The sequence below is a fragment of the Pocillopora verrucosa genome, chromosome 4 (genome assembly GCF_036669915.1).
Source record: "Pocillopora verrucosa isolate sample1 chromosome 4, ASM3666991v2, whole genome shotgun sequence".
NCBI lineage: Eukaryota > Metazoa > Cnidaria > Anthozoa > Scleractinia > Pocilloporidae > Pocillopora > Pocillopora verrucosa.
Genome location: NC_089315.1, coordinates 15,830,219 through 15,854,339, shown reverse-complemented (window position 1 = coordinate 15,854,339; position 24,121 = coordinate 15,830,219). Strand labels below are relative to the sequence as shown.

At 36.9% G+C, this 24,121-nt stretch overlaps 3 protein-coding genes across 9 annotated transcripts in view; 2 read left to right on the top strand and 1 right to left on the bottom strand.

Moving 5' to 3' along the window:
* The first annotated feature begins 11 nt into the window (after positions 1-11).
* On the top strand, positions 12-11,314 carry LOC131795683 (kynurenine--oxoglutarate transaminase 3). Of its 6 annotated transcripts, none has more exons than XM_066165029.1 (16): positions 123-208; positions 978-1,029; positions 1,956-2,023; positions 2,688-2,739; positions 3,435-3,533; positions 3,724-3,801; positions 4,132-4,203; positions 4,771-4,857; positions 5,485-5,601; positions 5,692-5,812; positions 6,263-6,339; positions 7,520-7,609; positions 7,736-7,922; positions 8,410-8,486; positions 9,311-9,397; positions 10,022-11,314. In XM_066165029.1, exons 3-16 carry the CDS (start codon positions 1,962-1,964, stop codon positions 10,085-10,087), a joined length of 1,272 nt encoding a protein of 423 aa, XP_066021126.1. In that variant the 5' UTR covers positions 123-208; positions 978-1,029; positions 1,956-1,961; the 3' UTR covers positions 10,088-11,314. The 6 variants fall into 6 exon arrangements, with proteins under 6 accessions (XP_058969267.2, XP_066021126.1, XP_058969275.2 ...); XM_059113310.2 differs by lacking the exons at positions 123-208; positions 978-1,029 and adding exons at positions 1,259-1,612; positions 1,723-1,848; XM_059113284.2 differs by lacking the exon at positions 978-1,029 and having other exon boundaries at positions 12-208.
* Positions 10,708-16,116, bottom strand: LOC131795675 (tubulin polyglutamylase TTLL11). The gene is made up of 5 exons (XM_059113272.2): positions 15,695-16,116; positions 14,556-14,655; positions 13,406-14,297; positions 12,740-12,907; positions 10,708-12,302 (listed from the first exon to the last, which is right to left on the bottom strand). The coding sequence occupies exons 1-5, from the start codon at positions 16,043-16,045 to the stop codon at positions 11,954-11,956; spliced, it is 1,860 nt and encodes a 619-aa protein (XP_058969255.2). The 5' UTR covers positions 16,046-16,116; the 3' UTR covers positions 10,708-11,953.
* Positions 16,117-16,665: 549 nt separating this feature from the next.
* LOC131796019 (hemicentin-1) overlaps positions 16,666-24,121 on the top strand; it is a 28,564-nt gene continuing 21,108 nt past the window's right edge. Inside the window, exons 1-6 of one of the 2 annotated variants that reach the window (XM_059113679.2) lie at positions 16,666-17,284; positions 18,537-18,733; positions 19,827-20,157; positions 21,067-21,291; positions 21,828-22,085; positions 23,031-23,297. In XM_059113679.2, the coding sequence (XP_058969662.2) occupies positions 17,017-17,284; positions 18,537-18,733; positions 19,827-20,157; positions 21,067-21,291; positions 21,828-22,085; positions 23,031-23,297 (1,546 nt within the window). In that variant the 5' untranslated portion in view covers positions 16,666-17,016. Of the gene's footprint in view, positions 17,285-18,521; positions 18,734-19,826; positions 20,158-21,066; positions 21,292-21,827; positions 22,086-23,030; positions 23,298-24,121 lie in introns of both variants that reach the window. The other variant, XM_059113671.2, reaches the window with a different exon arrangement.

The window sequence follows — 24,121 nt, the reverse complement described above, 5'->3', positions numbered from 1 at the left end:
CAACACGAAATTTGAACATTGTTGTGGCGTGAAACCAAAACAAACTAGAACGGTCAGTCGATTATCGCGAAGTGCTCTACACTGCAGAAATTCAAGTATGACCACAACTGTTTTCAGAGGGAGGCATTTATTTAGCAGGTTCGAGAATCTGATCCAAGAAGGACGGTGTTCCATACTGTGTCTCAAGCATCAGAGATGTGAACAACATGTAAGGACGTTTAGAAATTATTTTAATTTAAATGCGATTATCAATGTTGAGAAAGATGTTTTTTTTCGTCTTGTCACGAGCGTAGTACAAAGAAAAGTTAATGAGGGATCGAACCTTCGGACCTTCGGATTCCACGCTCTGATGTTCTAACCACTGAGCCACAGAGACTCCATAGTGAGCGAGGTCTATTACGAAGTTCATATGACACGCGTCCTGCATACTGCCAGGATCAGCAATGTCGATGGCTTAGTGTTTGTAGATAGAAACAATGTTGTTGTTTTTCCAACCAGTTATTTTTACTGAATGTTTATTCGAGCCTATTATTAATTTTACAAGGCAATGATTTGCTGTAGTCTGTCACCATGTCTTGACTGATGACAATATTCTATCCGGGTACCCGGGTGAGTGATTGCCCATGCATGAATGTGTAAGATATGTCAAATTTTCCGTGAGCAGTTCAGCTCAGACAGAGGAAACCCTTGAGGTGGTTGTCAAGTGTTGAAGACGAGCAGCGATCATCGTAACCGGAAGCAAAATTTGCAGACATTTCGACTGAAGTCGTTGTCTAAACGTTTTGAGATGGCTCTCCGTTAGGCCTTTCCAAGATACTTTATGCCTATGTTCATGACTTTAACGAGGATTAAATGCGAATCTCTTGACATGAAACCCGGAAGTGGCCCACAAAGCATTTCGGGTATCATCCTCAGTTGCTTGGCATCTATTTCCCATACGGGTATACTACAGATACTGATATCTCCTCTCTTCAAAGGATACACAATTTAAGAAATAGAAAGCAAAGAAGACAGGAGTACACTTGAAAGGTTTTATTTCATATTTTTTCCTTAACTATTATTTTCTTTCCATTTTGAAGTGTAATAATGTATGTGTTGAAGATCCAGATCGTCTCCTGCGCGCTGCATACTCTACCTATACCCTCAAATTTTGAAAGGAAACATGACAATTGTTAAAAAGTTATGGCTGCTGTCTGACGTGTATATAATTTCCTTTTTATTGAAAAAAAAATATTTGACGCATTTTTATTGATCTTCTCAAGAACAGTAGTAAGGTCTAATCGATCGCGCGAGGGTGAAGGCGACCTTGCTTGTATAGAAAAAAATAGAGAGGAAGAGACTCTTTTTGCTCAAAAACTACAATTTTCGTATCATTTTGATAAAGTGCCACTATCGTTTATTCCATTCTTGCGTTTAAGTCGCAAGGTTTTTTCCGACTCTAATAACCACGGTCAGCCACACAGCGTCGATTGTTGAGTCGTGGAAACTCTTACATTGAGGGGATCTGAACCCTAGTATCATCTCGTGGATGTCATGCAATCTTCATTAGTCTAAAGATTACCTAACTCTTTTACGAAACACAGGTTAACTTAACTAAAGGTCGTGAAGGCAGGTATTTGTTTTCATTCAATGAACCTGATATTTTGTTATAGAGAATTGATTATCTTGTAAACGAAACCAAAAATATATGTTCCTCATACAATAACATTCGTTACTTTTAAGTATCATATGCGTTTGTGGTGGAACTACATGTAAGACCTTAAGAGTGGGCTTTGAAAAGCTGTGTATTATCCTATGACCATGGCTTCAAAGTAAATCATGGGTTATAGCACTGTATTTTGAAGAAAGGTTATGGAAAGGTCAAGGACGTGTTTCTCCTGCATTATAAATGTTCCCAAGCGTAAATGATGTATGGGATGTCTTATTTTAACCTAAAATCTTTGCTTTTCTTGTAGAGGAAAATGAGCTCAAAAGACTTGTACAAACCAGCAAACAGAAATATAGGATTTGACAAGAACGTGTGGTATGTACCAGAACTGTAACTGATCTGGATGTTGATGTGTAGAAATAAATATCTTGTGCAGAAGTTTCTTTTTTGTTTGGTGGGTTATACTGTGCATATTACCCTTTGGAAGGTTACGAGTCTGTACTTGAATTCATTACAGGGTCAAGAATCGTTTCGTTATTACTTTGATTATCTGGAAAGTCATCTTATTTGAAATATACATTTACTGGTATGCTGATAGTTTCAGTCGGAGTTTATTTGCATTTTCTTGAAATGAAGTAACAAGGAGTATTACTACTCCCCACTGGATGGGATGCTAGTCTATTGTAAGGTTATCCCCCCCAGCATCACATCAGGCTTCCCTGACAATTCACTAGTACCCATTTCATACTCTTGGGTGAAGAGGGGCACTGTGAGAGAAAGAGTGTCTTCTAGAACCCAGATCTCTTGACCCGGAGCCCAGTACACTGACCACTAGGCCAGTGTGTTAATTAATAGTTAATAGTAATCTTTAATGATTAAAGCCAGTATGTCTTCCAGTGTGTCAATATATCTTATAGCAAATAATGGAGTTGCACTCTAGCCTTTTTTTTTTTTTTTTTTTTTTTTTTAAAGAAAGGATCTTTAACAGCTTTGATAGTGTATGATTTATATGTGACTGTTTTTTTTTTTTTGTTCACAGGGTTGAGTTTACTGCTTTAGCAAGAGACTATAAAGCAGTGAACTTAGGACAGGTAATAAACTATAAATATAGATTTTAAAAAAATGAATAATCTTGTTATGTAACCAGCTTCAGCTGTAATGATACCACATGAGACCTTTCTTGGGTTTTTTTAACTGTCAATGTGTTCATTTTTCACTTTACTTCCTCTGATTTTAAGTAAACAAAAAGCAAGTTGATTTTGTGAGTTTAAAGATAATAGAATTTTTCTACAGTGTCCAGCCAAAAACAAGCCTCTCAATGTTATTTGATGAAGTATGTCCTGTTTTCTTAGCCTATCATGGCTAACTCTCATTTGCTCTATTGAAGGGCTAACACTTGAAACCTCAGCTTAGAAACTCTCTACAATGGCCAATTTCCATTACTATATTACCCTGTTATACTCTCCCACTGATGCAGCACCACTGACAGTTTCTTAAGAAACTAACCCCTCAACTCTCATAATTGCTCAACTGAAATTCTGCTTGTAGGTCTCAAGCCTTTATATATTTTGGTTAACTTATGTGTAGGTAGCTATACACCTGCACACTCATTAATTACTGACAATGAATGAATGATTGATGATAAGTGTGCAACAATTTAATGTTAAGAATATTTTTCTGGGAGTGTTCACTATTACATTTTTTATTAGCCTAGGATACTTTTAATAGCTTCTTTAGGTTAATGAAAAAAAAAACCTCATTTATAATCTTCTATTACTAATTATAGGGATTCCCAGACATGCCCCCTCCTCACTTTGTCAAAGAAGCGCTTGGTAGGGTGGCTGCAAGTTCTGACTTTGCTGTTAATCAGTATACAAGAAGTCAGGTGAGACCTGAAGGTGTTAATAACAAATGACTTTGCTTGGTGTTCTTGGAAGACATTATGCCTTTCACATTCATTAGCATTTTCTTTTTTAGCAGAATTCACACATAGTATCCCATATAGATTTGATGATTTGTAGTTCAGATCTATAACTTCTTTCCATTTTAACAAAAATTTCCACCTTAATTTTCAGGGTCACCCAAGATTAGTTAATGCCCTTGGAAAGCTTTACACCCAGTTGATGAAGAGAGCTATTGATCCTTTATCTGAGGTAGCTATTACCTATTATGAAACTCTGGTTTTGCCTATTAAACAATTATTTCTCTTAGAAATTAGCATTACCTTCTCTTGATCAATTAAATGGACTTGCATTGATCATTCATATTTTATCAGCTTATGTGTATTTTACTTTAAGTTTTAAACATATTTTTTTGCAGTTTTTCAGTTGTTTTGATGGTCTTTTGTTTATGGTTTTTAACACTTAGTTGTAAGGCACTTTTCTTGACTGTTTAACATTCTACAGAATGTTCACTTTGTCTTAGTTGATAGTGCATTAAAACTGTCCACTAAAATGTTACAAATTTTGGGTTCCATTCCATAGATTTTAGTCACAGGAGGAGCCTACGAGTCACTGTATTGTTCATTTTTGGGTTTAATGGATCCTGGTGATGAGGTATGGTAGGTAGAAATTGTCCGCTAACCCTTTACATCCCAACATCATTATGCATATTCTCCATACTGCTGTTTATACATTTTTAAGGCGCTAACAGAGAGAATTTGTCCAACAATCAAGAGCTTCTTTCCATTTCCTTTATTCTTGTGACTGTAATACATGGTTCAGGAGTGATATTGTAAGAATGAATTGGATGGTAGTCACTTGATTGGGTCAAAAGGTTAATGAGGTGTCCTTGGTAGTTTAGTGATTGAAATTAATAATATAGAACAACATTTATCTTTAGAGGGGGGTTAAGGAGGAAGTGCTCATTAACAATTATCATGGCTCCCTTTCTTCATGTCAATTTAGTTCCTTTAAATGATTGTTATTCAAATTTTATTTCAAGTCTGTAATCCTTGTTCTACAGTTCTTTGGTCAAACTTTCCTCTTAAATTCTATTAGAGATGTATTGCACGAGTTGTTGTGTGGCTTCACAAGACTGGATAGTTCTTTTGATTTGTCATAAGACTGATAAGAGCGCCTAGTTTTGGTAGTTTTTTGTTGTAATCCTCTTTTGATGTACAGGTAATCCTTATTGAGCCATATTTTGACTGTTATGTACCTCAAATATCAGTGGCTGGTGGGATACCAAAGTTTGTCCCTTTGAGGGCTGTAAGTATGTCATTGCTCTTACCAGTCTTTAAGTTGAACAATTATTCCCTCCCACTGAGGGAGCAAATCACTGAATAAAACAGCAAGGATTGAAATGCTTCAATCAGAGCTGTTGAAAAACAACTAATCACAGCGAGCATCATGCTTTATAAGATCACACATGACCAGTCAATCTCATCACCTGAAGAAGACTAGCAGTATGCAGTCAAAACATCGCGATCTATATCACATGTGACTACATGTACATCGAGAGACAAATGGAAAACTCAGCTTTTATTGAACAAAATAATTTGGATTTATTATCTAAGTTGATTACTGTCAGTAAGTAAATTGGCCATTGCACAAAGAGTTTCTAAGCTGATGCTTAGAGTGTGAGTCCTTTGTCAGAACGAACAATGAAGGGTTGATGCCCAAAACATTAGCCTAGAAACTCCTTACGATGGCCAATTTACAACTCATTTTATAAAACCAAACTGTCAACTTGTAATAACCCATACTAATGCAACACAATTATAGTTTCTTTTATGAGAAACTTATCTGACTTTATTCACTTAAACTGAATGGTTGAGTTGGGAAAAACTATGATCTGAATGGTGTGGAATAATTTACCCTTTCTTTGTGCACCAGAAAGAAAACGCTACCTCAACAAAGGACTGGATTTTAGACAAAGATGAACTGGAAGCAGCCTTTAGTGAGAAAACCAGAGCCATTGTTATTAACACTCCACATAATCCTATTGGCAAGGTAAAGTGTTATTCTGAAGAAGTGCAAGCTGAACAACATTTTAGATGATGGAGAGTATTTGCAACAGTTTTGTGAATTTTAATCTCAAAGGTATTCAGTATGGAGGAGTTGCAGTTAATTGCTGATTTATGTAAGAAATACAATGTCATCTGCATCAGTGATGAAGTTTATGAGTGGCTTGTGTATGGTGGAGAACAGCACTTAAGGATTGGTAAGAATGTTTGTTCATCTTTTGTCTGAGTATTTTTCGGAATCACTGGCCAATGACTTTAATTACCTTATTTTACCATTTCATGTTAGTGATCAGAGTGGAGAATCCTTGAGAATTTATTACATTGTCTGGTAGACAGGCATTGGGAACTAGGAAAATAATCAAATAGGGGATTGTTTGATGCAGCACAAAGTTCTCAGTATTAGCTGTAACAAAGAGATGATTTGGTCAACAGTTGAGAGAGGAAAGCTCTCAGATCTCGAAAGTAAAACTTTGCACAATAGTATCATTGCACTTTTGTAAAAACTGTTAAAGTTTCACCGTTATCATCATCACTACTGGGTAATAGTCAGATCTCTAGGTAATACTAATATTTAGTCACGATCCAATATATGGATGTTAAACTTTTTTCATTTGCAAGATTTACTATAACATTGTTATTTTAAATAGCTACACTTCCTGGTATGTGGGAAAGGACAATAACAGTTGGCAGTGCAGGGAAGACCTTTAGTATCACTGGCTGGAAGGTAACCTTACTTATTCAGTGAATATTCAATGGCCTTGAAACTCATGTAGGTCTTTGTTTGGAGGCTTGGCATATTAATTTCGCCCACACTCCTTTAAATTGTGACAATGGCGGTTTGCTTCCTGATGCCTATTTATACCTCATCAGAAAAAAGGCTGCTAATTAGTGGTCATATAAAAGGACCTCTTGTTGCAGTGTTTAGATTACCCCTGATAAAGGCACTAGACAGGAGTGTCAAAAGGTTGGGTCTATGAATTGTAACTTCTTCGGTTACATTCATTAAATCTGCAAACCAGAGTAACATTAAACTATGTCTCATCTAGGTCTCTTGATTCATTGTGAAGTTCTGCAATTACATTTAAAAAGTAACAAGACCTCTTGTCAAAACCTGCAGCTTTTGATTCAGACTGGTTAACTTTAAGCTGGGTAATCAGGCCTTTTAAATTGAAGGAACAATGCATTATCGTTGCGTCTTCCACTGCCTGGCATTTCTCAGTTTGCCCTCACATGTGCAGCATTTGTTAGGACACTGCACCCTCTACCTTTGCAGTTCAGTTAAAAAGTAAGAGTCTAGTCTAGTTCAGTCTTGCTGATAAGATGAGTGGCCCATACTTCCTCACATTTGGTTGGTTTTCCTGGGTGTATTGCTTCTTCTCCTGAGTGGAATGCCCATTGGATCTCTAGTGTTCTCCTCTATTATAAGTGCAGCATGTAATAGCAATTTTCAAACCATTTCTGGTTGAATTTCTAAGAACTCCAAGCAATTTTAGGCAGTAATAACTGACTTACTACTTCAGGGGTAAATTTTACTTTCTGAATAGGAGTACATTACGTCTCTGACAATTTTTTGCCATGCCAACTATAAATACTTCAGAGAGGAGAAATTCGCTAAAGGAGTAATGTGTGTGGCCCAAGAAAATGGCATAGCATTTCATGACCACAGCTTGATCGTAGACCTATCAGGTGGGGGCTCTGCATGCCAACTGTTCAGCCTTTGCATCTTCAAAAACATGAAAGCTGCACTTTCAGTTGATTAACCTTGTATTGCAGCTGATAGTTTGAAAGTAATTCTGATCAGTTTTATTGGCTTTACTTCGCAATACTAGATGCTAAGAGTATACTTTTAAATGTTGAGGAAGTATTATTTGTTGTTAATATTGTCATTTTCTTATTATTTTCAGCTTGGCTGGTCAATTGGTCCTAAGGAATTAATTAAAAACTTGCAGACAACTCAAGCACAAATTACTTATAACCTGGCAACTCCCACGCAGGTAATCTAACAGGAAGTATGAAAAATAAGTTCACTTGAAGTTCTTAGTTTATTTTGGTCAGAGGTAAATAGTTAGATAGCAAACGTACAATTCTCCATAACATGTAGCTGTGTTTGTCATTCACAGGAAGCCCTTGCCCAAGCCTTTGAACATGAAATTCCTCTTATTGACACAGAAAAGTCATATTTCACAGGACTTAGAAGCATGTTGGAGAGAAAACGGGATGTGATGGCTAAACTACTGACTGAAGTTGGTTTTAAGCCAGTCATTCCTCAAGGAGGTTACTTTATGATGGCTGACACATCAGGCATTGGTACAATTACACAATTTTTTGTTGTTAATAAGCAGTTTGGGAAAATGTATTGATTCTTGCCACAAGTGTAATGCTGTGAGATTCATCAGCTGAGGAGATCACAAAAACATAGATTTGAAAGTAATGCAAGTTATGAAATAAATCGAGAATTTCCAGAGTGATGGGGTTTTAAAAACTAAATCACCTTCTTAGTGGGACATGACTTTTTGTATTTAACAACCAACCAAAATGTCAGAACTTATTATTGTACAGTTTTCAGGTCCATGAGTCTCAAGATAAAGACATCCATATAAATTAAGTAAAAAGTCCAAGACTGTTGTTAGAATGCCTTTAAAAAAATTATAATTCAAATGTCCAAAGTATGAATTAAGCACCAGTTACAACTTTAGAAGACCTATTACTCAACTCAGATTGTATCCTGGTCTGTCACAGTTGAACATGATAGTATTTCTAATTTACAAGTTAAAATCATTGTTTTTTTTACCAGATGTGAACTTTGATGAATATGATAAAAGTGATGACCCTCCTGACTATAAATTTGTACGATGGTTGACAAAAGAGAAGGTGGGAAGAAAAACATATAATTTAATAGGATCAGTGTCCAAGATCTTTGGTTTTTTTATTTATTTAGAAATATTTTTTTGTCTAGTGTAAAGTAGATAGTAGATAGAGGATACATTGATCTGTAGTATACATGTATCAATCCAGATATGTTCTTGATTTGTATTTAAACAATGTCATTTTTATCTTATACCCCTTTCACACCAGTAAACATGTTTAGTGAAATAGGGTTTACCTGAATGAAAATCAGAAAGGTAGAACCTAAAAACTGGATTTTTTCATCTGATTCAATTAATCTCAAAGTAGTTTTTTCCAAAAGCTACTTACACACTTGACAAAGATTGGTTTAGGGTTAAACAGCCTCTATGAACAAAAAAAAATTTAAACCTTACTGTGTTTTACAAAGCAGCTCTTTAAAACGTGTTGAAGCTTTGGTGTGAATGGGGTGTTAGTTTTTTTTCTAAATATTTAGTCATCATTGATAATCTTATTCAAGGTTAGGCCAAGGTGTACATGTCAACACACACACTACCCACAATTCCTCCATTTGCTCTGACAAGAGGCTATTTGTCAAAACATTAGCTTTGAAACTCTTTATGGTGGCCAGTTTACATCATCAACTCAGTTGATAAAACCAAAACTAGCTTGTCACACCCCCCCTCCCCCCCACCAACACAGCACCACACTTACTTTATAAACATACCCCCTTTATACATGTCCATAACCATTAATTTGCCATTTGGTAGCATGTATCAACATATATTCTTATTAAGTTCTCAATAAGTAATCAGTACTTTAAATCTACTTTTATTTGATATTTATCACAGGGAATTGCAGCTATACCTCCATCAGCTTTCTATTCCCTTGAACATAAATACATGGGAGCCAAATACATTCGATTCTGCTTTATAAAGGTTAGTACTTGCTTTCCTTTTAATGGACTCTCTGCGAGGGTGGTCCTGAAGAGGACTGTTGTTGGTGGTTTGACGGATGTTTGGAAAAACCTCAGGGAAAGTCATCATTGGAGCTGCATGACTTAAAGGTTGTCCAAATGCCAGTCACTAAGGACTGTTGTTGGTAGCAGTGACTGAAGTTTTCTTTTGGGAAAAAACTTTGCAAAATTGATCATCAGAGTCAACTTTAAAGTATTCAAAACATCAGTCACTAATTCTGCCAAAAGTTCTTCACAGATTTAATCTTACTTTTACAATCTGTTTTAGACCCTGATTTGTTGTCGGCAATGGAACTTCACTTTACACCCAAACTGCCCCAACATACAATTATAACTAACAATATTATCTTCCTATAAACTCAAAATATGGTGTAAATATTCACTTCTGATGTTGCTTCTAATGTGGTGGAAAATTGGATGCAGATAAACTACTCCTCACACCCCAAGAATAAGTCTATGGTTGAATTCAATTATACTGACTTCTCAAGCTTGCATTTTACTGACAACTACTGACTTGAAGTAATCAAACTCACTGTCTGGCATTTTGCTAGCTGTAATTATGAACCAATTTTGTTTTCAATTGTAGGAGGACAGTACTTTAGAGAGTGGAGCAAAAAAGCTTAAGGAATGGAAAGCTGAATTGGGGAAATGAAAATTAGTGTAAAGGTCAGGTCTGAAATAAAGTAGTGTGTGGTTTCCTCTCTCTACTCATAAAAAAAGATGATTTACTATGCATTAACTGTAGAAAATCATCATATGATCATACCTACATCTTCTTAATGGTACTATCATATAAGGGGGTAGAGTTGTTATATAAAACCTTTAAAAAGTATATTTTTAGTAATTAAACTGAGGACTGAGATTCTTTTGCCATAAGACAAATAAACAAATTAAATTCTGGAGTATGGGTGGCAGCTGTAGATTGTTAAGTTCAAAGGTGCTGCTTCTTTTTTAATATTAGGAGAATTTTAATTTAGAGTAACTGTCTATGACTATTGAGGTAAGTCATGGATACATGTAGAATTCTGAGACGTCCCTGACTTGTCATATGCAGTGACCAAGGGGTGGTCAGTTGAGAAAAACTACCACTTGCTGTAACCCTTTATTCCCTAACATCAGCATCCATATTCTCCATACTCCTCCTAATATATTTTCTTTGGTACTGACAAGGAGGATTGGTTTTAATTAACAATCAAAGTCTCTTTAAGTTGGTGATCATTTTCTTTATTCTCATAATCTTAGTGAATGACTAAGTGGTTTTTCTGTAGGGAGAAATAAGATGCTGGTCGCTCTTAGGGTTTAAAAGGTTAACAATAAACTTGAATTTACCTAGAATTCATTGGTCATGGAATCATGAACCACACACAAGGCAGTGTTTGAAACCTGACTAACAGGAATCCTTGATTAATTGAAAAGAAAAACAATTATTATACTTTGCTATTAATAGTAAGTATCTCTGGGTTAGAATGCATCAAATTTCAAACAACTTGGCATGAATCTTGGCCAACTTTCATGTGTTACTATTCAATGGAAGACACTTAAATTCATGCTGAATTATTTGGGAAGAACTATTTGTTCTTGGTGGTAGTGTGAAACAGAATTATCCAACACCATGATAATTAAATAAAGAGAAAATGTAGTGTACTGAAACAATAACTACAAAATGTTATTTTCTATTTGGTTCTTCAGTGTTCTGACTTAATTGTCACACACATGTACTGGTAAAAAAATGTGGGAATTGTTTTGTTTGATTTGTGACTTATGCCAAACACAGAAAATAATAAGAAAATAGTTGTCACAATTACATTGTATTTCTGTGTTTTCAAAGTCCCCTTATAGAGGGCTTTCCTAGCAAAATTAACTATCATACATCCATTGAAACAGTCAATAAAAGAACTCAAAGTGTTAAATGTGAATATGGAGTTAGCTGTGCAATGGTTCAACATTCATTTAGAACTTTTAGTAAGTTTATTTCCCTTGAAATTTTTATTTACAATTGATGATTTACAGTTGTAAGAGATTATAGTTGTAGTCCACCATCTTAAATTAATTGAGCCTTATGTTGCTTAATTGAAGATCTCATTCTGTTGGGGTACCATTGAGAGAAACATTACATCCTTTGCCTGGACATTGCTAAATTAAGTTTACTGACTTTTATGTCTCTCCCCTCTGACTGAGAGCTTGGAACAAGCTAATTAGTGTCCAAGTTCCATTCAATCTCACATTTTTAAATACTGGGGTACATCAAAGTAATTCCTGAATTCAGCATGTGTGAACTTGAGTCTTGCTCATGCAGTCTAGTGTGGCAAGGCCTGTCATTGGTTGAATTGTAGCTGTGTGGATCTTTGGTGCCAATCTGCTAAAATTAATGGCTTTAAATGTTGTTTTGGATTTAGCTTGGCACAGAAATAGGATGAAATTTGGAACTGAGTTACCATTGGTCACTAGTAAATAGATATTATCTCAGTCTAAACACAGCCAAGTTCAGGAAGGTGTTTTGAAATCTTTTGGCTGGTGATTAAAACAAAGAACTGGTAGCTAAGGGGAACTGAAAGCAGCTCAACAGTTTTCTATCACCTAGCGACGGTCTCAAGTAAGGCTCAGGCATCTTGCGGCGTTGTGAGGCATTCACATTCCTTTCCAAGTGATGTTCACAATGTTTTAAAACATTCAATAAAATCTGAACAGGCTCTTTCCGCATAGTCAGTGCAAATTTCTTGTGTCCTATTGCAATGAGTGATTCATAGAAACCATGGAAATTAAGAGAAGCACGGCCTGATTCACAACCTGGATGACGACGACTCATGTTGATGAACATTATGTCAAATGAAGCAAGAGTGAAGCCGAAATCTGTCAAATGACATCTCCTGATAAGACAAGAAAAGAGGAGTATCAGGTTAGATCAACCAAGCATTGACTCTTTGACCCTTAAAAGTGATTAGGATATTACCTCTCCCTACAATGTCACCCCTAAATCACACAATAAGGTCTCAGAATAAATTAAATGATTACCAATTGAAAAAGCTCCCAAGTATGAAAGGGTGAAAAATTGTAGGTCACACCCTGCTCATGTGATACCAATAATTTGTTTCCACCTGTAATGCACACTGATATCAAAAAAAATAATTATTTCATACTGTGCAGTCAAGGGAGGGAGATCTGTGAACAAAGTAGCCATAAATCTTGGTTCTTGATCCTAGTCTACCCAATGCATTGGTTGACGCATCTACTACAATGAAATAATTTTCAGCCTCAGGGTACATAATTCTGTCTCTATGTCGCACAATATGTCTCAATGTCTCACCTTGCCATCATTCTAAAGGAGGTAGGTCCCATCTTGTTGGATGTGCGCACCCCTACAAAATGTCTGAAAAGTGTCACACATCTTTCCACTACTCTGAAATGATCTAAATGGGAAGCCAGTTTGGGATAAATTTGGTAAAGACAACCTGACTTTTCTGGTAGTGTGTCCCTGGAATAGAAAGGTTGATAAAAAGTTAATATAAACTTAATTTCTGAATTTTCATGATTGTGTTAAACAGCACACAGCATGTTATACCACAACTTTCATGAAAAATGTTAAAAAAGTTTCTATTTTTCTCCAGCTTAATTTTTCTATTTAACATATTCCTTAGAACCAAAAAATTAAATACAAAAATATTAATTTTAAATTTTCAGTACTTTAAAAGTGATCATGAACATAACCAGTATATTTTTAATGGTATCAGGACTAAGTGGGGTCCAATTCAGTCTGGGTTCAAAGGTTTGATTATACAAAGTTAGTCAAAACTACAACAGAATTTGAAAAACAGACTTAATGGAGACCAATGTGTAAGCATGGTCATGCAGACCTTGTTGTCCTCAGTCTGTATTTCATGAGCACGAACCAAACATTTTGCTGTCCAGCCCTCCCACTCAGTCAATAAGTAAACACTATTAAGTTGGCCAGCCATTTATCCTGATAACTTACACTTTCTTTTGTTGCCATACCAGTGACATGGTATCTTTCACAATAGGAAGTTTGATTTCCAGATCTGTTTTGCTGACATAGTAGTCAACTTTGCCAGGGACTGTCTCTTCTTCATAGTCAATTCTTAAACTTGGACTGGAGTTCACTTCAAGCAAGATTGGCTTGAGGTCTTTGTTTAATAGAATATCAAAACCTAAGATTTGAAAAGATCTGAGATCTTGCTTCAACTCGGCACTTATGATCTGAGTTTGAAGTTTCAATATTGGTAAAAGAGCAATGACAGTCTTGCAGGCAAGTTGGTCTATTTCAGCCCACAAGAGTGGAATGTTGCATCCTTGTTTCTCCAGTTGCTTGAAGACAGCACTTATCTTGCGCTTGCTTCCCTTATCCTCTGCATCACTTTGAACATAACCTGCACTGTGTTTGTTTAATGAATAGTTTGTCAAGTGCATGTAAGTCTTGGAGATGTTCTTATGCGTCGGTGGCTGGTAGTGTTCAGTACAAAAACGTGCCATGCCTTCACGGCAAATGAAGATTTCTAAAGGTTCCAACCTCTTTAACACAACATAAATCCTAAGATCAAATTTAAACTTTTCAAGTAGATAAGGCTCTGCAACATACTCCTGCACCACACAGGGCCTTGCAAGAGCAGTGCTTAGATGTACATCATGAATGTTCTGCATTAAAAAAATTCCATCCCCCTGAGATCCTCCATCAGGCTTGACAATAAGAGTGGATGGCTTCTTTGCTTTGGACATGTAGGCAGAAACTTCACCAAATTCTTCTGGCAGCATCCAAGTCTTTGGATAAAAGCTAAACTCATGAGGAAATAAAAAGTGCAGTCTGTTGATGTGTCTTGTGAGTTCTACTTTGTGGGCAGCCTCAGACATGCCTAAGGAAATAATTTAAAATACATAACAAATCAAATCAAATATCAAAAAAGGCCAACAGCATATAATTACACCAGGCACAATCCTGATGGAATGATTTGAAGAGACTACGAGACTGAATCTTTTGGTGCTAAAACGTTAGGAGGGGGAGCCCTGCCACTTATGAAGTGTTTCATTGCACATCCTCATTGTGAAATAGCTGTGGTGCACACTCATTAAAAACACAAACTTGCATTTTTTAAAAATAAAACTGATCATACCAAAAAATTTGCTCAGCCATCCTGTTTCTGGATATTCAGGCATCTCAAAGTGTCCACCAAGCCAGTAGAAGTCGCAACCATTCCGTCTACCTGTCGGGTACTAATTAAAAATGTCCATATGCATATAAGCGAAAATGAAAACAAAAGTAAGTGGCCTCTTACGGAATACGCGTAAAACTCCTTCGAGCTCAGGATTAGTGATAAAAAAAATTACGGTCCAAGTAACAAAATGAAAACATCCAGGAAATGAAAAAAATGTGTATCAAATGATGTCTAGTTTTTTTTTTTTTATTTCAAAGTAAAGCGTTCGATCTTACCTATTTGCGAGGATAGAAGTGAATATCTCGAATGGTTCGCATTGGTGGGTGATCTTTTCTTCTCGCCTGTGTCGCATTTGTTACGCAACGCTTTACGATCGCATCCTTCTTTACGTTAATTTTTTACTCTGGATTTCTCTTTAACAAAACAAACGCGTAGAGGGAAAGCTGAACGAATATGATAAGATAAACAACGAAACTTCATATATGTAGTCCACATTGAATTTTATTGAAGCGTTTGCTTTTCTAGCTAATCATTGCTGTTCTGTTTGTTGTAAACAGCTGTTCCGATTTTAATATGAGCGTACGTTTCGAAACATAATGTTTTAAGGATTTGGAGCCATTAACAGATCTCAACAGTTGTACGATAATTAAAAGCGTGTTATGGTTACGCCTCGTCGCTCAGAATTTAAAATTAGCCAATTTTTTTCGTATTTTAGCACTGGGGTATCAATGCCTTTCAACTATTACATCTAAATTCATTGAATTAGTACGCAAAACTAATATTTGCATGGCCTTTAACCTAGGCTATTGGAACTGGTGGTGCCTTTGTCAAAGTAACAATATAGCCAAGTAAATCTAAAGTGACCTATACTGTTGAAATAGCGAAATGTGTACATATTTGATAGTTATGCAAGATTTTGATCAAAGATCCATTAATTAGAATATGTTTCAAACGCAAGATCGGACTCGAAACAGTACAGTTAACATGGAAGCTGCTCTTGAAATTTCAATTACTCTATATGCATTGCAGATTTTACTTTTCATTTGCAAAGCTGGTACAGTTGTAAGAAGAGATATTAAATCTAGTTCAGCACACACCTCTCGCCATCCAAGTTCTTTGATAGCAAGACGCACAACATCAGAACTTCCTCTCGCTTGCGAAGTATCCACAGATGGCACGCGAATAGCTTTCCTTCTTTTGCCTTTGTCTTTACTTTTCTTCACCTCCATTAGAGTAAGTTCAGATACCAGCCTGCGTAATTTTTTGCGGTCTTTCTTGCCGCTTTCAGAATGTGTGATGGTGGCCTTAGCAACGCCACCGTTGTCTCTTTCATGTTCACCTTTCTTGTCAGTAATCGGCGCGATCACGCGAGGGACACTCCGAGCCAGAAGTGGTTGTATTTGCCTAATGGACACGGTTTTGTCCGTTTCAGGATCGTCAGATTTCATTTTGAGCAAGACTGAAAATTGTTCATGGAGATGAGAACACTTTCTGCAAATCAACTGAAGACCCCGGGGTTGTTGTCAGTGTTGCTGATCGCAGGCTCAAATTTGGAATGCGGTGTTCTTGAAGAAAGTACAGGAATTAATCAGTAAAATGGCAGAACAACACAGTGTTTTATGTCTGTGTAGAGATTCATGTGGAAAGTTAAAAATTTACAAAAAATTTCACCGAATTTCCATGAATTTCTGATCTCTCTCCTTGGGTTTTTACTTCTTCTAAGATGTGAAATTAATCTAAATTAGTCTCTCGAAATTAGTTTCTCGAAAACCGCGTCATTGCCGCACCAATGTTTCTTTAAAAGAAGTCACAAGATTAATTTATCACGGGAAATTAAAGTTAAAGAGTGAACTGCAGTATGTATTTATTCATTTAATTTTTTTATCAGCAAGCAGTCGAGTGCCTCTGTTTTAAGTTTACAAACCAAAGTAACAGGAACGTCAGGCATCCCTGCAAGTCCTGCAAGTGGACTTACTACAGCCGTCAGCTGCGTAGGTTAACCGCAAGGTATCGGATAACAATTGTCATAAACTAGTATCGTTTTACGATACGCTAGTCGCCAGTTTTGAATGAGTTCGAAGTGGCTGGGTCATAAGAGTGGAGCAGATCAGACGTCTCTGAACTGCACTATTTTATCTTTCTATCGCATATGCTAATGTTATTACACCGCGTCAAACAAGTGTTGTTCAAAACCCTCCGGATTTAATTGGGGTTTATGATCTGCTCTGCGTAGACTTTGAGTTAAAGACATTCAAGGCAGGCAGAAACTAACCTGGAAGTTGAGCCACGATTCGCCAGTAACAAAGCTATTTATCGTCATCATCGTGATCTGGAAGTCTCTCAACACATTTGGAGCGGACACGAGGTTTTCAGATTTTTTCAGCATAAATCTTTGATTGCGTTGTGAAATTTGAAGACGATGACGGCGAAAGCACGGTTGAGGACACTTTACGCAGATCTTATTGTACATGTGCTCTTTGTTTTTATTTCAAATTGGGGATACTCCAAAGCGCAGAATGGAATTCCCGAAGGCGCTGCCTCGCTAGTGTTTGTCTTCGACACAACGGGCAGTATGTACGATGATCTTATTCAAGTTCGCGCTGGAGCGGCGAAAATTCTCTCCACAACGTTAGAGAGGAAAGTCAAGCCTTTGTATAACTATGTCTTGATACCTTTCCATGATCCAGGTGCGTTTTTTGGAATATTACTCGGCCATTTGTTTAATTATGCTCAGATAGACACTAATTGATATGGTATCGTGACGATCTAAAGTTTGTCAATATCATACTATGATTGTACGTGTTTAATATATACTAGCACTTTTGTTTACGTCGGTTAAATTTCAACACAAGAACTAGGGCGAATTTTTGACATTCATTGCATTTACTACAAAATACTCCGTTGTTTCAATCTATTCCTTGTGAATTTCGGAACCTCAGACATACACAATCATAATGAAATTAGGTCGTGTTAGTCCATTGCTGTAACATGTGTTAGCAATTTGGTAACACGGACGTGATCAAATTAGTGCGGCTTTCTGTATCGCGTTCATGTCGAAGAGATTTTTTGTATGCAAAATTCCAAACAATTATGAGTAGCTGTTCCTTTGAACTTGGTGCAAGCGCGCGTTGGACGTTGTTGGAGGTACTAATTAGGTCGCGGAACGAGTTCAATGTTCAATGAATGCGTCGGTGAGATAAGATGACTCTCATAATATAAGCTGATCTTACCGGAAGCCTGCGGTCTAAACTTACAGCTCTTGTTACTATGGCATTATACAAAAAGCTTGCCAGTAGGTTTGATTCACTCGATTTTATGGTGGCTCTATGCCTTATGCTAAGGGTTGAATGAGGGGATTATGATTGGGGTTATGTTCAATTATCAGGGAAACCTAGTATTTTAAGAAGGCCGTGGTTTTATGTTTTCCTTTGAAATTTTGCTGGAAAATTGGCATAGGGCCAGCTAGAAACGATCCCCTTGGGCATGCCTGATATTTGACTGCTGTGTTCATGACTCAATCAATGGCTTTATCCTATCCCTTCCAAGACAAGCTCCTCTTCTTGTCATTCTGGCAGAAACTGGAGATGTGTACATGTAGTCCAGACCACCTAGCCTCTAGATTAAGCCTTTAACTCCCACAAGTGATAAAGATAGAATTTCTCCATACAATATTACTACAATATCAAGCAGACAAGTTAGGAGAATTAAAAAAGTGTATAAATTAGGGAATTATTGGTTGATCCAATACCAAATTCTCCAAACTAACATCACAAGAATTGTATGGCAGACAGTAAGGAGAATTACTAATGAGATTTTGGGAGTGAAAGGGTTTACCTTGTCCTTCAATTTATGTATTTAGTTTGTACTGAATCTTTAAATTAAAAGAGTTATATATTACCATGTTCCTTACCATTCAACTTGCAGCCTTTATATCAACAGATGTGGGTCCAGCCATAGTGACAACAAGTCCAGAGAAATTCCAGGAACACCTAGACAATCTTTTTGTGCAAGGGGGAGGAGACTGTCCAGAAATGTCCTTGAATGCCATCATCTTAGCACTAGAAATCAGCTTGCCTGGCTCTTTCATATATGTCTTCACAGATGCAAATGCCAAGGATTTTGATCAAACTCAAAAGGTGACATTTGAATTATTTGTACTTTATACGTTCTGAGGTATTTTACCCTGATTTAGTCTAACCCTTCACCCTAAAGCATCAGTATTCATGTTCTTGATACATTTCCTAAGGTGCTGATTGTGAGAATTTGTTTAACAATCAAGAGCTTCTTTAGTTGGTGATCATTAATTTTATTCATGTGGTCTTAATTTTTGATTCGGGGGTTAATGTTTGATTCGGGGGGAGGGGGGGGAGGGGGGGAGATATTGTTAGGAGAAAGGAGAAATCAAACAAAACCAACACTTCCGGGGGCCAAATGTTTGAAGTATTTACAAACCAAATTATGAAATTGAATTAAATGAATGAACCCTTGATGTAGTGTTATTTTCTTGCTAATGCAGTCAAAAGTACAGAGATACTGATATGGAGAATGTCCTTCTCTACTTAAATTTTGTAAATTACATTTTGTCCCAGTCTCTTCTAATCACTGAAAATTGCCTCTGAAGGTGAACCCAAACAAACCAAAGTCAAAAAAAGAAAAATTAAAAAATATAGCCTATCCTTGAAAAGGAAATCTGCCTCTTTTTTTTCAGTGGAGATGAAATATATCTGATTTCTCCTATGTTAGCTGTAGACCCTTTAACTCCCAGAAGTGACTAACATATAACTTCTCCCAATGATATCCACAGGTTTTTTGGCAAACAGTTAATGAGAATACTCAAACTTATCAGGAAGAAGTTTTTAATCTTGATCTTACACCAAATTCTAATAATTAATTTACAAATAATTGTGTAGCAGCAAGAGGAGAGAATCAACAATCAGATCTTGGGAGTTTGAGGGTTAATTTTTTTTGAGGGAGATGAGATGGCCTAATTGTCAGTGTATTGGACTATGGGTCAACTGGTTTAGGTTGTGGATCTGACTAGATTATGGTGCTGTGTTCTTAGGCAACGCACTTGGCTCCCATACACTCCAAGGAATAAGGGTACTGGTGAACTGTCAGGGATCCCTGATGAAATACTGGGTTGTAACCTACAGTAGAGAGACTTCCAGATAATCCAGATGAGTTGGCTTATTATGAAATTAGCAATCTCTGTTGCCTTTATCTTTCCAGGTGCTAAAGTTAATCCAGCAGAAACAAAGCCAAGTCCTCTTTGTAATTACAGGGGATTGTGGTAATCAGACCATCTCTGGAAGCTCAACAGCATATGAACTGATCTCTGCTGCTAGTTCTGGACAAGTGTTCTATTTAAAGAAGAAAGATGTTAACCAAGTGTTAAAGTTTGTGGAGGAATCTCTTCAGGTGAACAGGGTAAACCTTATTTCAACTGACACTGGACATGCTGCAGACAAAACATACTATGTTCCTGTGGATAATGCTTTGGTGGAGTTGAACATTGCTTTAAGTGGAAAGCAATCAGCATTGAATCTATATCATCCTGATGGTAATTTGCATTTTTCATAATTCTTAGGCCTGTCTATATTTGAAGGGTGTATTTTACTTAAGCTCTATTAAAAAAAACTATTTCGGACATTTCAAGCTTAGTTAATGGCTTCCACGCCTTGATAGAAGGTGGCTTTTAGAGATATCCAGGGACTTCCACTGAGTTCCATTACCTGCCCTGCCCCTCCCATGGTTGGCAACCCACCTATGAGTCTCCATTTCAGGCACTCATTGACTAATAATTTAGGGACCAGAATCCACACGAGGTTCTAGCCCTGGTCGGGTGTCTTGTGTTTTGTCCTTTTGAGAGGTACTTCACTCTGACAGCACCTCATGCAGCCCAGAAGGGTAAAAGGGAGTTAACCGATTATGAAGGGATTTCTGTGAATGAGTGGTGGGAAGTGGGGATGGGTTGTCTCTGATGAACTAGCAATTATGGCAAATCAACATGGTAATTTTGGTGTGAATTTAACTAAAAAACATTGTTACTTGTTACTCCTTACGGCAGTTGTTGGCTATCATGTTTGGCTATCACTCCTTATTACCCTCCTTAGCATGTCAGTGGAGAAATTTTCAAAATGCAATTCATGCAATCAATTCTTTGAACAAGGTAATTTAGAATTATAAGCAGATAATACTAAAAATTGGCCACAGTAAAGAATTTAAAAGCTGACATTCTGAGTATTAGTCCTTCGTCAGAGCACTTAAGGACTAACACTCAAAATGTCAGCTTTTTTAACTCTTTACAGTGACCAATTTACATTATCAACTCAGCTGATGATACTAAATTACCTTGTTATACTCTTCTACCAATGCAGTATCACAGTTTCTTTAGAAACCTGTCCCCTTTATTCAATTGTTTGAGCAGTCTATTTTTTTATTTTTTCTCATTTTTTATCTATGTAATCAGGTCATCTTTTCACTGAAGAGTATGAACTTGAGAGGCTTTTGAGTCTGAAAGGTGCAAAGATTGTCTCTGTGAAGAATCCCAAGCCAGGTCTTTGGAAACTGGTCACAAGTAGTAATGGAAGCCACACCTTGAGAGTGACGGGTTTTAGTTCTTTGTCTTTTACCAGTGGCTTTGCAGTGCGGCCAATTAGAAGTCTGGATGAAGCTATGCCGCAACCAGTTGCTGGTTAGTAAATATAGCATCCTTCCCTGGGCAACCCCCTCTGCCTCATGGCATTTGAATTTCTAACCCTTTAACTCTCATGAGTGACAAAGGCAGAATTTCTCCTTACAATATCAATACAATATCAAGAAGACAAGTGGTGAGAATGAAGAAAAATTGTGTTCAAATGCCCCACCCAAGCACAATATTTTATTAAACAATTATTTGTGTGATCAGGGAATGTGGTAGAATTTAGCAAAGTCACATTTTAGTTTTTGGTGCTGCTCAGTGTTTGGTTTTTTGTCTGCAAGAATCATTCTATGGTGTGAAAATTTTCTTCTCAACCATTTACTTACTATAGCAGACTCCCTAACAGTAAACTTTCCCTAACTGTGCCTATTTGAAATTAAAACTGCTGGTACAAGTTCCCCACCCCACCCAGGCAATTGAACAGTGCATAACTCCCTGGTTAGCGTAATATAGCTTAAGACATGATTGCTTGGGTAAGAATTGTATAATGATTCTTTGTCTTATTTACTGATTTACTCTCCACTTTGAAGGTTTTAGGAACTTTGCCCTTGTTAAAGTACATGGTTTGAAACCTCCTGGAAGACCTGAACGAGTAGAGATACTGGACTTACAAGGTGGACTGATTGATGAAGTACCATTTAGTCCTCGCAGCACAGATGAATTCACATTTGATTGGGAAAATTTTGAACCTCCTAAAGGACTGTTTTACTTGCGTGTGGTTGGTGTTGATGATGATAGCAATGTTTTCTACAGGGCTAGTCCAACAGCCCTTAGTGCAGTGCTGCCAGGTTTGTTTAATACTCACATTTCACCACTTTGCTTATGAGAATGCTCATTTGTAAATCAAAGACAACAACTTTTAATAAAATAAATTTCTTAAATTAATATAACTACACTTGTTGTTATCAAATTTCTTTTCGGGAAAGAAAAAACCTCTAAAATTTGCATTGCTCCTAGTGTATGGCTTGGTGTAAAATCAGTTGGCACAGTTAGTACCCCCTAACTAGTATCTAGTAGGCAGACATTCAAATCTCGTCAGAGTGAATCTTTTATGGCCTCTTTTCTGCAATTGCTAAAATTGCAGTCCATCTGCAAGGATAATTTCTTGGCTTAAACTCCCAGATCAAATCTGTAATTCTCCTTACTGTCAACCATACAATTCTTATAATTTTTGTTCAGAGAATTTTATATTAAATCAACTAATTATCCCCAAAATGATATTTTTCTTAATTCTCATCACTTATCTGGTTGATATTGTATTGATATTGTGAGGAGAAATTCTGTCTTGGTCACTCATGGGAGTAAAGGGTTAATTAAAAGGATGTGTGATTTCACACATACAGTGTTAAAAATTATAAGAATTATTTTAACCTGGCTGTATATTGAAATGAAAAGAAAAGCCAATATGCATGTTTTGTATTACTTATAGTTTGATATTGCTCAGCCTTTTTGCATTCCATTCTCCTAAAACATATTAAAAAAAGAAAAAAATTTGGTACTTGAAGGTGGTTTATCTTGAAAACATCATATTAATTAACTAAAATTTGCTATAGTTCCAAGCAAACTGTCGTTCAAGAATTTATGTGAGCCACACCCATTGGTATTGGGAATTTCAGGTGATCACCCCACAGTCTTGTGCAGAGATCCTCATACTCCTGGGCTTGAAAGTTTCAGAGATGATGATTTCCTTCTTCAATTTTGGCAATGCATGATTACCTTACTCTACATTTCAGATCCTCCTATTGTCACAGCACCAGCAAGTATTGAGGTCCTTCCAGGTTCTAGAGTGGAATTATGGTGCAGTATACTGACTGAAGCTCCTGCAAAGGTCCAGTGGATCATGGACAGAAGAACTCTTGGGCCTGTGCTGACACGCATAGGATCAGCAAATGTCACCTACATCATTGCATCAATCACAAGCAAGGATCAGGGTCCATACACTTGTTTTGCCAGTAATGTGGGAGGTACAGCCAGTGCTTCTACTACTGTTAATGTTAAAGGTAAGACATTTGTGATTACATGTTATTCAGACAACCATATGCCACATGATAATGCATCAACCAATTTGAAACTTCAGCATCTACATGAGCAATCCCCCAGGTATCTGAAATTTTAATGATCAGTTTGTTTAAATTCTGTTCCCCACGGGGCCAAAATTATTTTCAAATGCCCTACTCAAGTGCTAGATTTGATGGTCAATTTTTTTGTATTATGGGCAAAATCAGTGACCTTCAGGCTCCACTTTCTACTCATTGACCAAGCTTTAAAAGCTAGACTTGGTGGATCTTTTCTACTGAGCCATTTACTCAGGAAAGTGAACTCTTTACCTTTACTTGTATTCAGTTAGAAAGACTTGACACTTCTGGGTCAAATTTCCCACCCCAGCCAGGCACTGTTCAAATTTCCCATCCCCTGGCACAGACAACTGATAGCTGAAAACTGTCAAATGTCCATGAGTTGCATAGGAAGGGCTGGGTGATGTTGAAGCTTCAAATTGATCAGTGCATTAGACCAGCTAGCAACACAAGTGACAAAGGCTGAACCTTCAAATCTCTGCTGAACCACCAGCTATGTAAAGTGTCCCCAAAACATGGGTATGGTGCTTCATTGTTGGATGTAATTGAATGGAGCTCTTTTGCCAGTTCAAATTAAAGGAACTGAGCTTCAATAAAGCCCAAACCTACAAACTAATTTGGTTTCCAAGATTTTTGTTTTCACAAATTTTCAAGGATTTCATATAAAGAGGCATGATAGCCTTGATATCCATAAGATAATCAGGCTGGAAATTTTTTATATAAACGGTTGCGTGTGATCGTACCTCTTT

Bases quoted from the DNA above. Each gene is read 5' to 3' on its own strand.
- LOC131795675 (XM_059113272.2), bottom strand. From the start codon at position 16,045: ATGAAATCTGACGATCCTGAAACGGACAAAACCGTGTCCATTAGGCAA. The intron at 12,908-13,405 runs GTAAGTTATCAG...TTTCTATTCCAG, and splicing joins GTATGGCAACAAAAGAAAGT to GGACACACTACCAGAAAAGT. The intron at 12,303-12,739 runs GTGAGACATTGA...TTGTCTTATCAG, and splicing joins TCCTTTAGAATGATGGCAAG to GAGATGTCATTTGACAGATT.
- LOC131795683 (XM_059113284.2), top strand. From the start codon at position 98: ATGACCACAACTGTTTTCAGAGGGAGGCATTTATTTAGCAGGTTCGAG. The intron at 5,813-6,262 runs GTAAGAATGTTT...TATTTTAAATAG, and splicing joins AGAACAGCACTTAAGGATTG to CTACACTTCCTGGTATGTGG. The intron at 7,610-7,735 runs GTAATCTAACAG...TGTCATTCACAG, and splicing joins ACCTGGCAACTCCCACGCAG to GAAGCCCTTGCCCAAGCCTT.